Source organism: Dasypus novemcinctus, chromosome 3, assembly GCF_030445035.2.
Source record: "Dasypus novemcinctus isolate mDasNov1 chromosome 3, mDasNov1.1.hap2, whole genome shotgun sequence".
Taxonomy (NCBI): domain Eukaryota; kingdom Metazoa; phylum Chordata; class Mammalia; order Cingulata; family Dasypodidae; genus Dasypus; species Dasypus novemcinctus.
The window spans coordinates 2031989-2048980 of record NC_080675.1 but is presented as its reverse complement, the minus strand read 5'-3'; the positions used below and the strand labels follow the sequence as shown (position 1 = coordinate 2048980).

The window sequence follows — 16992 nt, the reverse complement described above, 5'->3', positions numbered from 1 at the left end:
GCCTGCGCTGCAGCTGTCCCCTTACAGGCCCTTCCCGTTTCCCTCCCCCCGGAGACACAAGGCCAGCGCCACTCACCAGATTTGGATCTTCCGTGTGCAGCGCCTGGGGCGATAGTGAGGGACTGGGGCTTCACGGGCTCTCCCGGGGCGGAGTAGCTGCCAGTGCTGGGCACCTGCACGTAGGGCCCCACCGCGGCCACCCTGCCGGGCGCGTTCTGGGACGACGGCGGCGAGGCCGTGCCGTTCACACGGGTCAGCTGCAAGTCGAGGGAGAAGGTGAGCGTCAGCAAGCTCCTAACGACAACAGATGCTAAGGCCAGAGGGACACACAAGCTGCTCACATTTGAGACACTCAATCACTTGTGCTTATGAAGCTGCATCATCCTGAAAGCCCGTGTTTAGAAAGGGTGGGAGTTCAAAGCAGTGTCGGCCAGCAGCTCCTCTCCTGCGTGAGGCCCACCCCCGTGAGGGTGTGAGAATGAGCCGCGCGCCGCTGCTGCCGCTAACCTCGGAGCACTGCCCCGACCCGGGTGCCGTGGCCCTCCTCGCAGGCTGCTCCTTCTCCACTGGGCGAAGCCTGGGCTCTGAACTTGGCTTCAATTCCTTCTCGGCCACTTGCTCACTGGCCTTGAATATAAGATTTTGCAAAAAGTCAGGACAGGGGCTGCTGCAAGAGCTGAATGAGACCAGGGCGCACGGCGGAAGCCCTGGCACCCAGGCAAGGCCCCTGCTTCCTGGAGGTGCACTGCCCTTCTCAGCTGGGCCACGGAGGTGTGCGCAGAGGGCGCTGGCCACCTACGTGTGCAAGAACCAAGGTCTGCCACGCGAACTATAGCTAGACGTCCCCAGGTCGCTCTAACAGGGCAGAGTCCCTGAACCCTAAGTGTCTGCAAAGCCCTGCAGGGACGGCCGTGTCAGCCCGCGGCAGACAAGAGGGTCTGGGCCCTGCAGCAGGGCTCCGAGAGGACCAGGCCTGCGGGTGGAGCGGCAGCTCCACAGAAGCCCTCGGGGGGCTGGAGGAGGTGCGCGCAGTGCTCTGCGTCTTTCTCCTGGTCTCTGTGCTGTTAATCCCAAGAGACAAGGAAAGCCATCGCCTGACACCAGAGCAACACGACTGACCACCAGCCTTCAGCGCCTGGGTGGAAAAGAGCGTGGCCTCGTAAAGAGCCCTTCCCACCTCCGACACCCATCGAGGCCCGGAGGCGGCCGTCCCCGTGTCCACTGCCCTCCTCACCCTCCACCTTCAGGGCAGCAGGAGACACGAGGACATCCTTCTGTCACCAGCAGCGGAGACACTGACACCGTATCTCTGGGGAAGGCTGTGCTAGCGGCCAGTGGCCCCTTCCCTAAACCCTGAGGCTGCGCGCACCCACAGGCCCAGCGCACACCCAGCCTGCAGCGACATGCACAAGGTGCAGGAGCACTGCGAGGCCCCTAACGCGGGGCCTGGACGCAGCGCTCTGCAGACCTAGAAGGGGGCATTGTCGACCTGCAGAGACCCCAGGGCACTGTTAAAAAAAAAAAAGCCCAGGTGCAGAGTGGTATGAAAAACCTAATTCCTACAATCTCATTTTCATCTAAAAAAGTACACACCTTTGTGTCTGCATTAAACAAGACTAGACCGTGACAACCAGCACCCTGGGGAAGGAGACGGTGCGGAACGCAATTCCACGTTTTCTTTAAGTATTTTGTACAGTTTCTTTTTTATGTGTATTTACTACCTTTGAAATTCAAAATACGAAATTAAGGTAGCTTTTAAAAAACACTAACCCCTTAGATAGTGCTTTGCTGGAGAGTCTACAAAGACACCTCCGGCTGGGTTAAGTAGGTATGACACTAGGTGGACACCCCAGGACATGAGGCCACACAAGCTCAAGGACGGTGCCCAGCGCAGCGGGGCCAGGCTAGCCCCGGTGCTGCACCTGCACAGGCCGTGAGTGTCCGACCAGGGAGAGCAGCCGGCGCTGCACAGGGCGAGAGCGGGGCCGGAGCGGGGCAGGGCAGCCTGCCGGGGCTGGCGGCTGTAACGGTGGTGACCGCACAAGCCAGCAAACAGGCGAGTCTTTGGGAAGGCCGACTCTCTTCTCCAGCAGTGCCTGATGGCGTAAGGCCAGCCCATCCCTCATCGCTATGGGGAATGGGGAAGCACAATACCACTTGATGAAGACGTGCAATTTTGAGATGAACCGTTTTTTAGTAGTTTATCTCAGCAACACTTTCCACGTGCCTGAACCTTCTTCCCATACAGGCGCTCCCGCAGCTCGCTGATGCGCTTGTCCATCATGGCCACCTCCACATTGCGCTTATTCAGAAGCTCCTTCTGCTGCTGGAGTTTTGAATTCTGTTCCTGGTTAAGCTGGTTACGGATCTGCAAAACAACATGTAACTTTTCTTCAAGTGTACTTCTGCTTACAGAACAGTTACAGAAACACTGCCAAGTCCATACAGAGAACTCCAGCACACGCCGAAACCCCAGACACCCAGACCCACCAACCTCAGCTTTCTGCCACATCTGCCATATCATCCAGTCGTCTATCCATTCAGAACATAAAACTTTTATGATTTGCATTAATTGAAAGTTCAAATTTTCATTTCCAGAGAGATTTAAAAAAAGAAAAAGAAAAATTGGCCTGAAATCCTTACGTGTATTGGTGTTCGTTTACTGCTACCTGCATGTTCAATATTCTACAGGTACACACAGGTGAACCCAAAACGCACTTCTTATAGAAAAAAGGAAGTTGAAATGATCTGTAAGTATTTGTCTTTTACAAGGCATTCAAGAGGACTCGTGCAAATGATGAGCATGTGGAAACGAGACCGTGGTCCTTGGCAGCGAAGCTTTGGTGACGGCTGCCCTGGAACAGGCCCTCTCAGGCCCGCAGGACAAGCGTCCACTCTGCCGGAGGCCACCAAACGGGGCACGTCACCAGGGCAGGCCAGGACCCTCCAGAGGGGGGTCTACATCCTGGCACTCTCAGCTGAGGGCTGAGGCCAAACAGCATCTTCCCATCACTCCAGGGACCTGCCACCAGCACTTAAAGAAAACTAAACAAACCTCATATTTTTTTAATGTAACATTAAAAAAATAAACAGAAAAGAAAATATTGGAGCACATTGCACGTGGACAGTTAAAGTACTGTTTCGTTAACCTTTTTTTCAGATACATATATTAGTATGAACACACTTGTATGTGTGTACTAGATGAGAAAAATTAAATTGAAAAAAAATTCTGGATTGCAGTAAAACTTTGGAAATAAATGATATTCTTATATTACAGTTATCACCTCACAAAAAACAAAGAAACCCTGTACTTCTACATTGCCTTAAAATGCAAAAGAAGTCAAATTCTTTTTGTACTTTATTTCCATGCATTTATGCTAAAGAACTTAAGTGCAAGTTAAGTGCAAGTTGCTCTCTGTAGTTAAATACCCTCATTTCACAAAATGATAGAGTATTTTTCTACCAAATGCTAAGAGAATTGCAAAACTTGCCTCTGGCTTGAAAACTCACCACTGAGTGACAACTTCTGAGTAATGGGAATCTTGAGGATTTATCAACAGGTATGTATCTCATCAAAAAATAGTTTTCCTAGAAGCATCTAAAGCTTAATTCTTTCCTGGTCCCTTATACTGCAAATTAAATTATTTAGTGCTGAAAACATCCTGCTAAGTGAAAGAAGCCAAAATCACGAAGGACCACATGTTGTACGGCCCCCTTCATATGACATGTCTGGGACGGGCAAACCTACAGAGACAGGAAGCAGATCAGAGGCTGGCAGGGCTGGGAGCGATGCGGGGCCTGGGTGGGGACGGCTAAGGGGTTCAGGGTTTCTTTTTGGGATGATCAAAATGCTCTAAAGTATTGTGATGGTGGATGCACAGCTCTGTGGGTATGTTAAATATATAAATAATATAAATGGGTTAACTGTATGCTATGTGAATTATATTTCAATAAAGCTGTTAAAAAATTCTCTTGTATGAAATACATTTTGTGCCTGCTATTAAACTAGAATACATTAACTTGCTTCCAGGGGAGCAGATGTGGCTCAAGCAGTTGGGTGCCCACCTCCCACATGGGAGGTTCCAGGTTCAGTTCCCAGTGCCTCCTAAAATTTGGAAGATGAGCAGACAATGAGCAGACAGAGGAGGGAGCTAGCTCGGGGCGGGAGGGGGCGGGAATGTGCTTCTAGCTCCTGAGGTTTCCTGCAGACACTAAGAGAAAGTCCACAAGACAAGGCTCTTTTAACACAGTCAAGCCCAGGCGCAGGCCCAGCGCCCAGTGAGCACCTGCAGCTCTTGGTACAGTCTTTTTAACTCCACGGCTGCCGGTCCTGTCCACTTGCCACTGTAAGACTGGAAGCCATTCAGCTTTCCTTTCTTTAAATCTTCCAACTGCTGACTCAGCTGATCAACTCTTAGTATGGCAGTTTGTACTTCCTGCTTCTTTTCTTGGAACATGGCACTAAACCTTTCTATTTCAGCAGCTGTATTTTCCAATGGAAAAAAAGAAAGAGAAGATAGCACATTTTAACAATGTCAAAAAGGCAGTAACATAAGCTCTTGGGAGTGGGAAGGGCAGGCAGTAAGTGTGGGGGTCTCTAATAAGCATCCTCTGCTGATATTCTACTCTCTTCAGTTCCAACACCTTGCACTCAACTCTAACATCAAACCATGGAGAGCACTGCGGTATGCACAGTCCCAAACATATTTCAACAAATCTTGGGAATATAACATGTGACTGCTCATACAGCAAACAATTATATTTGTGCTGACCACTGAAAACCCTTTAATTAGGGCTAAAAGTGCACAAGCCCACCTGGAGCTCTCAGTGCGCCAGCAGAGCGCAGGCTGAGAAGGGCAGGGCCACCCGTGCCCGCCTTGGTCGGCACTGAACCCGTACTAGCTGAAATGGCGACTCTAATCGCGAAGAGTCCACATGGGAAAAAAGCTAGCATTTGTAGAGCGTATCGTGATACACGCACAAAATGTAAACCATTCCTCTAAAACAGACCCTCATAACGGTATCTGAATCTCGGCACACCCCTGCTCCAATCCAAGAGCCTGCGGTAACACTGTAACAAAAGGATCTTTCTATTGTGTGGTTGGAGCTGGGAAGGAGCTCTCTGAAGGTCCTTTAATCTAACCAGCATCCTCTAAACGCAGATTACAGAGCAAAGCTCTAGCACTTTCTACAGCAAGACCCAACGTTACGCTGCGCCTGCTACCATCAGGAAGCTGGACCCACTGCCCTCCTGCCAGTGCCAGGTGAGAGTGGGCGCCGAGGGAGGCCCGAGCACGTACACAGGTTGCCGTTCATGATCTTGCTGTAGTCAACTTGTCCTCTCATGGCACGGATCTTCTTCAGCTTATTTTCCTGGGCTTCAACACGTTCTTTCAATTTTTGAAGCTTTTCATTTTCAGAAATAGACTGCTGCTGACGGCGCTCCTGTTGCTTTAGAAAATGTAAACGCTGTTCCTACAAAAGAGAGAAAAATCTAACTTTGAAAACTGAAACATCAACTTACTTTTATATGTGAAATAAAACGTCAGTGGATACCATAGTATCACCTCTCTTAAAGAATATTAAAGAAACCCTAGAAGAATCCTGCACAAATCAGGGCACCCAAAATGGAAATTACTGAGCATACGTTAAGGTGAGGTGTAAAAACAGATTTTCCTGTGCAAATTCATCTACTGGACCACTCGGCTAACGGAAACACTCCTGCAGGCGAGGAGAACACGGGTCTGGCATTCTGCGCGCCATCACCATTCCAGCACACCTGGTGGCTTCCGGCCAGCCTCGGCTTCCTGCTGCTAGTGACAGGTCTCCTGCTGCTACAGACTGGCTCCCGAGAGTCCACTGTTAACTTCCCAAAGGAAAGGAATGCTGAGGTGATCCGTAAGGAGATAAACTTCCAATCTTCTAAGTGACACGAACAAGCCTTCTTTAGAAACCAGTGAAATGTTTTTACAGTAAAACACTAAGAGGATAATCCTAAAATAAAACTATATGCAATACTCTTCAATACTTTTTTCCCTATTAATGTGACAACATACCTTAAGGATAAGAGTCAACATTAAATATTCATGGTCCCGTATGTACGCATAAAATACACCTAAATAAGGAGAGGTTTAAGGTGTGATTAGGCAGGCTTACATATGACACTATATAAGGTAAGGAAATACATGCTTAAATATGTTAAAAATAGCATTAACTTGTGACTCACGTTGCTGAAAATATCTAAGAAGTTATTTTTAATAGTAATATTCTTGGCTTAAAATTTGGAAAGGAAATAAAAAATATAAATAGGAAATTTCAGAATTCTATAATGTTATCTACATTTCATCTTAGAAATCTTAGTGAGACAAAATACTTTTCAATTCACTTATCTTTAAATTGTTTTTTAAATTCTTATAAATCCAGTCAACTATAAGACAATTTTAAAAACAAGGCCTATTTAAACTTTTTTATATAAAAGTGGATAATAAAATGAACAACACAATCAAAGGAAAAAAATAGGATGTTTGTTATCCACAGAAGAAAGCAAAAGAACCTAGCTGTGATATTTATAGACTATAGATATCTTTTTAAAGCAGTTTCAAAGCATAGTCAAGTCACTTATAACATGAATCATTTCCAGCAGGCATGGGAGACAGGTCTTATTTTTTAGTCTCTCAAATATGATTAAACCATTATTGAGAAAAAATTCAAATCGTGCTGTTACAGGATCTCAACGACAAACGTAGAACTCAGAATGTAACAAGAACTCCGCGTGCCCAGCACGGCACTGAATTAAACAAGTTCGCCAGAGAGGTGAACGGGGCCCTCACGCCCACCCGTCACTCCCAGGCCATTCCCAGCTTCCCCTCGAGGACTGCGGGCTCTGCCAGAACAGGGACATGCGTGACACCACTGAGCACAGGCTCGGAGGCAGAGGAGAGGAAAACAGAGAGCAGCCTTCCTTCCCAAATTCTATCCACGATTTGAACAAGGTCAAAGATTTCCAGTTCGGGGGTGGGTGGGGGTGGGTGGGTGGGGTGTGTGTGTGTGTGTGTGTGTGTGTGTGTGTGTTTTTCAAGGATCAAGTGCGCTTGCTCCGATACCATCTCAACTTCAAGGAGCTAACGTGTGCACTCACTATTACAGAAGGGTAAGAGAGAGGAGAGAGACGGTGTGTGGCACGCTTCCGTGGCACCGTCCTGTGTCACGAGGTTGGCCTGTGAATGTGTGATCACATCTGAAACAGCGCTGGAGGATGTAACTGTGCGCGGTGCCCCCCCCCCCCCCCCCCGCCTCTGTCAGTTACCTTGGCGACCAGCATCTGCTGCTGGCTCTCGATCTGCCGCTGCTGCCTGGCTGCCATGTCCTGGAGCTCTGAGAGCGTCAGTTCAGCCCGGGGGTTCCCGGCCTGCAGAGGGCGAAACACGACACTAGAGCGCTGCTCTGCTGCCTCATCGTCATGCTCTGGTGTCAGCACAAGGCAGGATTTTAAATAGGTTCTCTAGAATTTAGGATATAAGTAAGTTTATTTTCCCATAAGAACTTTACTAGCTATTGGCTGCTTTTAGTAAATATAAATAAGTTATCTGATGCATAAACATTGGGTACCATATTTATTAAGGGACCTAACTTTAAGTAAATCTTGTAAATGTGTATTACAAGTGACATCCCTCCTCTCCGGGTGGCTATATAACAGGTGCATGTGAGTAAATGGGCCTGTCAGATGTTTAAGTATACTCAGCCTAAAAACTAAAATGTGCAGGTGATACCCAAAGTCCAAATGCCATTTCATAGTCAGGGCTTGTGAAACTGAAATATGTAAAAATGTTATAGAACAAATACCTCGTTAAAAACACCATATGGGGAAGCGGATGTGGCTCAAGTGGTAAGGCCTCCGCCAACCATATGGGAAGACCCGGGTTCGATCCCTGGGACCTCCTGGTGAAAAGGAAGAGAAAGCGTGCCTGCATGGTGAGCCAGTGCCTACACGGTCAGCCGAGTGCCTGCGTGGCGAGCCAAGTGCCCACGCAAGTGAGTCACACAACAAGATGATGACGTAACAAAAGAGAGACAAGGGGAGAGTCAAGGTGAAGCACAGCAGAGCCCAGGAACTGAGGTGGCACAAGTGACAGGGAACCTCTCTCCACAGCAGAGGTCCCCAGGATCGAATCCAGTGAATCCTAGAGGAGAAAGATGAGGAGAGAAGACAAAAAGAGAAACAGATACAGAGGATCACACAGTGAATGGACACAGCAAAAAGAGCAGGGCGGGGGAGGGGAGTAAAAACAAACAAACAAACAAACAAACAAATAAACTAAAAAAAAAACCCACATCATATGTATGGCCTATACCAAGGACTGGCCATCATCTGACAGAATTTTAGATGTGAAATGAACACGAAAAGGGACTACCTAGAGAGTGGTGCCTGACAATTTGAAAACATGCCCCTAATCTTAGCTAACGGCGTAACAAATAATAGCAAGGGTTTCACGATTATTCTCAGGTGCCTGGCACTGAGCCAAGTGCACTCCCTCACAAAGACCCTGAGGTAGGGCCTGCCACATCCAGAGTCCGCAGGTAGGGAAACGGCTCACCAGGTCGACAGCCTGAAGCAGAGCAGGGAGCCAGGGCCCTGCCCACCGGCACGCGCCAGCACCGCCGAGCAGGCGCTGGGGGCGTGTCCTACGTCAGTGTACACGCGTTCTATGCAGCCTCGTGTGAGCGTATCTCCAAAACAAATCGGTATGGTGGGCATAGCAGTTTGATATTAGATACAGATTATGTTTGTAAAATGGTCAGTTCCTCTGGCGTAACAGCCTCTGACTATATGAGATTCAGCTGAGATGTCTGATCAAATCATGTTCAGATTAGGGCTGTGATCCAACCATGTCATTAGAGTGGGACTCTAGAGTCCCAGCCCCCTTGGGGATAAAACACAGAAGTAAATACACAGAAAAGGAGAGCACAGAAGCAGATATGCAGGAAGAGAGTGCTGCATAGACATGCCCCAGGAGGGCGACAAGCCTGGTAGTCTACAGCCGACCTCGTGGAGAGACCAGAGCAGCTGAGAAAGAAGCAAGCCCCAGGGAAAGAGACGAACCCTCCACCTACAGCTCAGATCCGAAGAAGCTGGAACCATGGAGCCTTAAAAGGAAGGAGGAAGGCTGAACCCTCGCAGACATCGCCCACCACCTTGCGTCAAAATGTGGCACCAGACATTTGGCGAGAAAGTACCTCTTAGGGTACGTTGAGTTGGGCTCCTTAGAGTCTTCTGACTGTCAGCTTCTACCCCAAATAAATACCCTTTATAAAAGCCAGTAGAGTTCTGTGCTCTGCACCAGGACCCCTTTGGCTGACTAGTAGTGGGCGAGTCAGCACCACTCTGTGGATGAGGAACTATGGCCGAGAGGTCAAGTTCCATGCCTATAGCTAAAAAAAAAAAAAAAGCAGCTCAGGTTCCAGACAAGCCTACGCTCCACCAAACGCTTCAGCTACAACCATGCAGCCGCACAGCCCCTCCTCAAATCTCTACTTTCTACTCAATAGTGAACAGACCTGTGAACCCCTTTTGCCTTCTGCCACCCTTAAATCCTCTTGTAATTCTTAATAATTTTTTCTAATCCCTGTTCCTCTGATGCCACATCTTCCCAAACTCTTAGGTAACATTCAAGCGTATTTTTTACTCTTGAAAATGGAATCAGTAATTGCTCACAAGTTCTTACCTCGAACCTCTGTTCTGCGTTTCTCTGGAGAACCCAGGGGAGCAAAATGGAGCAAGCCCCTTTTCAAAGCTAGATGTTTTAAATGGACATTTACAGAAATGTACATCTGAAAAGAAATTTGTTGATTCTAAAAAAAAAAAAAAATTCTAGCAAATTAGTCAAAATGACCAAAAGCTTATTTCCCCTTTAACAGTAAGAAAGAGGAAGTAATTCTTACTCACTGAGATTTTCCAGCTACCATAACAAAATACATTTCTGGAAGCCTTCAGAACTACTTCTTAAATACTTTTTAATTTTTATTTTAATTTTTAAATATATGTTTTACTTACTTTAATACTTTTTTGACTAGAGAAAACGTATGTCCATTGAACTAATTGTTCAATTTACATTACTTTCATATTTTTGTACCTTAAAGAAAAATTATCTTTTTAGTTTCCCTCCCTCACAATGGCTTAAAATGAACAATGAAAAGAGGACAGGATGGGTTATAAATATAAAAGCCACCAAAAACTTTGTAAGTTAACAAATATGCAATATTTTCTTTGGTATATATATTCCATAATTGTTCATGTGAAAATTTAGTGAAAGATACACCTTTTCAAAGTTTTAAAAACCAAATCCTTCAAAGCAAGTTCAAATTTTTAATAGCTGCCCCATCACTGTAAATTCTTTCCATGTACACTAAGCCCCACCTACAATTTTTAATTCTCCATATGAACCCAATCTATTCAAACAAGCCTATCACTGAATTCCTTAGTTATTCTTTTCGCTGCATCCAACAGGAAGAAATCAAGTCCCTCCGGTCCTTCGAGGGCCCTAATTACGGTGGCATTAGCCGGGTGAGTTCAGCCGAGGTCACACAAGGGACAAACCACCCGCAACTCAGTAGAGCAAGCAGGGAAGTTCCGTGAGCAGCAGCCGGGCAGGCCCCACATCCCAGCCCAGGACAAAGGGCACGCCCCGGCGCCTGGAAGCCCCCGCACAGCGCACCACCCCCCACCCCCCCCACCCCCGGGCCCGAGACCGGGTTTTCTCTGATGTCACAGGCTTGCTGCCTGAATTCTAGAGTCCAGGGAAGTCAGTTACGCTCCCAGGGAGTCCAGCCCGTGCCCGAGCCCACCACTGACAGTGCTCGTTTCCCACAACAGACACTGGCCCATCCCTTTGCAGGTCCCACTGTCCCCTCCCCACGAGCTGCCACAGGAGAACACTTCCACCCCAGCTTTGTCATCACTTATTTCTCTAAACTCCACAAATCTATGGGTGGAAGCAATAAAGTAAGGGACTTTATTTTGCTGACTTCCAATACTTTCACATGCAGTACTTACTGACAGAGACTGGCAATAGGAACCTGCTAGCTAACGGGGCACCGGCGAGCCCTGGACACTTGGCAGTGGTGAGTCCTGGCTCACCTGGGCCCACAGCACCTGGCCCAGCACCTGGCCTCAGGCTTGGATGAAGGTGCTTGAAAAGATTCATATGGGATTTGATACTGGAAACCATCACTTCCCTCGCCCCTTCATCACGTGAGCCCAGATCACACTCCAATGGGGATGTCCTCTTTGCAAACTCAAAAGCCCAAACTTCTTTTCTTTCCAGCCCATCTTCCTAAGCAAGAGTCTCCACCCTCATCACCATTTCAACTGTCTCTCCAGATCTTCCCGGCACCTCATTAACCCAAGTTTGCTCTGTCCCCATCTCACCTCCTTCTTGACCATGCCCCCTGCATTAGTCAGCCAGAGGGGTGCTGATGCCAAATACCAGAAACGGGTTGGTTTTCATAAAGGGTATTTATTTGGGGTAGGAGCTTCCAGACACCAGGCCATAAAGCACAAGTGACTTCCCCACCAAAGTCTAACTGGAGGAAGATGGCTGCCGACGTCTGCGAGGGCTCAGGCTTCCTGGGCTCCTCCCTTCCAGGGTCTTGCTTCTCTTTGGGCTCAAGGTTCCTTTCTTCCTGGGCTGGCTTCTCTTTCCTCTGTGAGCTGACTTCCCAGGGCTCCAGTTTAAGTCTTCAGCATCAAACTCCAACATCAACAGCCCTCAACTCCGTCCTTTGCCAGGCCTTTCATCTGTAATCCCCACCCACCAAGGGGCGGGTGCTCAACGCCCTAATCATAACTCAGTCATGCCCAGGTACAGATCAGATTACAAACATAATCCAGTATCAATTTTTGGAATTCATAACCATATCAAACTGCTACACCCCCTAAGTAGGGAGCAGTGGCAAAGGAATTTTATAAATAAATAAACAGGGTGAAAGAGCCCAACGGCTCTTCCTGCTACATCAACTGCGAGAATGAAGACCATCTGCAGCAACCAGACTGCACATTCCAGAAGATGTCAGCCGGGCTGAGGGGACGCACAGCCATTCCAGGGCCCCAGAGAAGCTGCGGGGTCCTCAGTCCATCGCTGCACAGCTCAGCCCCCAGGAGGCAGCAGAGAGGCTTGGGGCCGACAGAGGCCAGGAACGGACGCGCTGGCCAAGGCGCACTCTCTTGTCACATACAGAACGTGGCCAAGGGTTTCACACTGGCTTCTGGGACAAGAGAGGTCCAGGTGTGGCTTCCCCTCAACCTCGGTATTCAGGCAAGAGGGGCTCCTGTAGAAGTCTGAGTTTTCTTGGGTGAAAAATACAAACACAGGGTTCAGATGAGGCCAGGCACTGCTTGCTCAGTATCTCAAGTCCAGAAAGATGAGTTAATTCTTGAAGGAAATGACACTGAACTTGTATCAAATTCAGCTGCATTGATTCAGCAAACCTCAATAGTTAAAAACAAGGATATCAGAAAATTTTTGGCTGGTATCTATGTCTCTGAAAAAGGAACACTCCAGCAGACTGGTGAGTAAGTTCTAAGAGTTGTCAAGCTGTGGAAAAAAGATGCTAGACCTATTTGAGATATTTTGAAGATGCAATAAAATTCATCTGTTTTTTTAAAAAAAGAGAGAACGAGCAAGATGGCAGTGGAGTAAGGAGCTCTGAGAGTCAGCTCCTGCTCCAGGGCAGTCAGTAAACACCCAGAGCTCTCTGGAGCTGCTGAAGCACCTGCCTGGGGGCTCCAGGAGGCCAGAAGAGCACCTTGTCACATCGTTGAAGGAATGGAAGGAGGAGACTGTGCATCCGCAGAGAAGACTCGTAAGTAGAGGCTCCACAGCCTGGAGGCCGGTGCCCATCCTCCACTGGAGGCACAAGCCGCCTCGGGAGCTGTTCCGCAGCTGGAATTGGAAGCTCCACTTCCCAAAAATGGGGGAGGAAGAGACAGTTGGGCACCAATTTTAGCAAATAATGAGTAAATTCAGCAGCTAAAGTATAACCCTGAGAACACCTAAAGTTTGAGCCTGTCCAAGTCAGAAAGAGGCCGGGAGCTGCCATCTTCACTCTGCGCCTGGCACTAGGGGAAGCAGGGCAGACTGAGCATCCCAGTGCTGGTGGGGACCGGCTTCTTCCCATCCAGGTCAGATGGCAGGTCTGGCTGAAGCCCCAGCCCCACCTCTCAGAGGGAGGAAGCTGCGGGGACCTGTGCCAGCCTCTCCAGGAAATTACCAGCCAAGCTGCAGAGGCTGGTGATTATCCTACTTTGGCAGTGCAAGTTGCCCCAGAAGCTATTCTGTGGCTGGAACTGGAAGCTCCATTTCCCAAAAACAGGAGAGAAGGAGACTGGCCACCAATTTCAGCTATGGATTGGTGGATTTGGCTGGTTATAACCCTAGGAACAGCTGGGGTGTGAATCTGTCCAGGTCAGAAAGAGGCTGGCGGTCGCCATTTTGACTCTGCCCCCAGCCTGAGAGGAAGCCGGGACTGAAACTCACAGTGACAGTAGGAACCCGTTTCTTTCACCCAGATTGGCCTGCAGCCCTAGCTTAGGCATCTGCCCCACCTCTTGCAGGGAGGAGGCTGGCGGGCCCTGCACCAGCCTATCCAGGTAGCTGCAGGTACCTCTGGCTGGCACAGACTGAATAATTGGAAGTCTCCTGGGGCAACTGTGGTTATCTTGGACCCACACTGCATAGATTGCTGCCCACACCTGCAGCTCCATGCCCGCCCCAGGCAGAGGAGAAAGGGACAGGAAGCCTCATCAGCATCTCTGGACAACTACAGTCTAGGCCTGTACAACTTGGATTATTCCACACAGCTGTGACTCTGTCCTACCCCTGGCAAAGGAGAAAGTTGAGAGAAGTTTCACTGGTGTCTAGGGCACTGAGGGCAGCTTGAGCCTCCACAGCTTACAGCACCAACTACATCTTCGGTTCCTACTGAACAGCCAGCAAGGGAGAAAGGGCAGGAAGCCCAAAACTAAAGAGAAAAACTGCACCCAGAAAAAATACTCTAGTAAGCCAGATGCTGAGACACAAACAAAAAATTACAATCCACACCAAGAAACAGGAAGACATGGCCAGTTAAAGGAGCAAGATAAGCTTCCAGATGACATTAAAGAGTTGAGACAACTCATCATAGATATTCAAACAAATCTCCTTAATAAATGAGATGGCTAAAGAGATTAAGAATATTAAGAAGACATTGGATGAGCACAAAGAAGAATTTGAAAGCATACATAGAAAAACAGCAGATCTTATGGGAATGAAAGAGGCAATAAATGAAATTTTAAAAACATTGGAATCATATAATGGCATATTTGAGGAGAAGAAAGAAGAAAGGATTTGTGAGCTTGAAGAAATGGCCTCTAAAAGTGAACATACGAAAGAACAGTTGAAGAATGGAAAAAAATTGAACAAGCCTTCAGAGAACTAAATGACAGCAAAAGACGCGTAAACATATGTGTCACGTGTGTCCCAAAAGGAGAAGAGAAGGGAAAAGGAGCAAAAGGAATATTTGAAGAAATAACAGTTGAAAATTTCCCAACCCTACAGAAGGACATAGATATCCATGTCCAAGAAGCACAACCAACTCCCATCCTAAAAAATCCAAATAGACCAACTCCAAGACACATACTCATCAGAATGGCAAAGGCCAAAGACAAAGAGAGAATTCTGAGAGCAGCAAGAAAAAAGCAATGAATAACATAAAAGGGATAAGATTAAGGGCTGATTTCATACCAGAAGCCATAATGCAAGAAGTCAGTGGTCTGATATATTTAAGACACTACAAGAGAAAAACTTCCAGCCAAGAATCTTATATCCAGCAAGATTGTCTTTCAACAATGAGGGTGAGTTTAGAATATTCACAAACAGAAACTGAGAGAATTTCTAACCAAGATACCAGATTTTCAGGCTTTAAATTCTAGAGCCTGAAAAGAAAAGACAGGAAAGAGAGGCCTGGAAGAGAGTCTAGAAGTGAAGACTATATCAATAAAAGTAACTGAAAGTGTCAAAAGAGTGGTGAAAATAAAATATGACAGATAAAACTCAAATAGTCAGGAATAAACTTAACCAACAAGGTAAAGCACTTGTTTTCAGAAAACTGCAACTCAATGTTAAAAGAAATAAAAATGGTCTAAACAACTGGAAGAACATTCTATGCCAACGACTAGAAGACTAAATATCACTAAGATGTCAATTCCACTCAAATTGATAAACAGATTCAACACAATCCCAATAAAAAGTCCACCAGCATTTTTTTTGTAATTGAAAACACAATTATCAAATTTATTTGGAAGGGTAAGGGGTCCCGAATAGCCAGAAACATCTTAAAATGGAAAAGCCAAGTATCTTCTCTAGACTTTAAATTACATTACCTAGCTGTAGTGTAAAAACAGCATGGTACTGGCATAAAGACAGACACACAGACCAACGGAATCAAACTTACAGTTCAGAAACAGACCCACACATGTATGGTCATGTGACTAGCCTGTAAAACCCACACAGCTTGGGCAGAACAGCTGATTCAACAAATGGTGGTGAAAGAAATGGATATCCATAGCCAAAAGAAGCAAAGAGGACCCCTATCTCACACCTTATCCAAAAATTAACTCAAAATGGATCAAAAACCTAAAATAAAAGTAAGAACTATAAAGCTTCTAAAAGAAATTGTAGGAAAAGAACTTCAAGACCTGGTGGTAGGTGGTGGATTCTTAAAAAAGAGATAAGAGGAGGACTGAGATGGACTACTGATGTTTAATGTATGTAGCTTTAATTAGCTTTACTGTAAAAGTGTGGAAATGTATAGAGTAGATGGTAACACATAGTAACAACTAGTTTATAAATGGGGATGTGGCTGAAAATGGTAGTCTAGGGATATAAATGCCAATTTACAGAATGTCAGAGAATAGTCTAGGAACAGAAAAGCATAAACCAAGAGGTGGATGAGAACTGTGGTTGATGGTACAGGTGCAAGAGTGTCCTTTGTGAGCTAGAGCAAATGTATATCATGACTGCAGGGTGTTGGGAATGTGGAGAAGCATGGGAAAAGTACAGCTGGAATGACCTATGGACTGTGGTTAGCAGTAATAATATAATATTCTTGCATCTAAAAAAAGAAGAGAGAGGCTAGATGATTTGTTCAAGTTCCCAGCACCTGTAAGTGGTGGAGGAGGACCAGAACCCGTTTCCCCTCTTCTTACATCACAACCTCTCGTAAAGGTACCAGTCAAGCTCAAGAGCTCGATTCCAGGGTAATCCCCGCCCTCTGAGTGCAGGTGGACTTCTAGACACTAGAGCAAGTGTTCTTAACTTCTTTTGTTCCATGGACCACTTTGCCAGTCAGGTGAAAACCACAGACCCCTTACTAAGCCCAGATGATACTGCGTATTATTTAATAAATATACCACACTCCCACCAGCACATCCCCACAAGAATAATGTTCCTCTGAACTTAAACTCAAGCTCACAGAGCCTTGCTCTGAACCCCTGCGCTACAGGCAATCTAATAGGACAGCAGACGGCAGTGTCTCCCTGTTCTCAGTGAGCCTCTATTCTAATGAACGAGGTAAGAAATCCCCACAGGACACAGTTAGGTTATACCACCAAATTCAGCCACGAGGAGCAGAACTGAACTCAGGTTTTCATACTGATATTGAAACCATAAAATAAAAACAGCATTTCCATGGGTAGCATGGGGCTGTGGAATATCGCTCTGCCTCATTGTAAACGTGCTATGCAGGCTGGCCCCATGCTGAAACACCCACGAGCAGCTCCTAAAATTAGGGCACTTCACAACAGCACATTCCACTACATGGGGCCAACCACGACAGGAATCATGGGGCTGAAATTACAAGATGTCTCTTAAAACCTCCCACTACCAAACAAGGAGAAGCGAACCCCCCTGGACTTACAGAGCTTGACTCCACAAAGAGTACAAAGAAAAACAATTTTTC

At 46.9% G+C, this 16992-nt stretch overlaps 1 protein-coding gene across 16 annotated transcripts in view; it reads right to left on the bottom strand.

Moving 5' to 3' along the window:
• Positions 1-16992, bottom strand: part of PPP1R13B (protein phosphatase 1 regulatory subunit 13B) — a 130106-nt gene that overhangs the window by 10820 nt on the left and 102294 nt on the right. For 9 of the 16 annotated variants that reach the window (XM_071213583.1, XM_058291049.2, XM_058291057.2 and 6 more), the window contains exons 5-9: positions 7307-7408; positions 5301-5475; positions 4287-4483; positions 2228-2368; positions 77-257 (exon numbers count right to left, since the gene is read on the bottom strand). In XM_071213583.1, coding sequence (XP_071069684.1) covers positions 77-257; positions 2228-2368; positions 4287-4483; positions 5301-5475; positions 7307-7408 — 796 coding nt within the window. Of the gene's footprint in view, positions 1-76; positions 258-507; positions 628-2227; positions 2369-4286; positions 4484-5300; positions 5476-7306; positions 7409-16992 lie in introns of all 16 variants that reach the window. The other 7 variants (XM_071213580.1, XM_058291003.2, XM_058291009.2 and 4 more) reach the window with 1 other exon arrangement.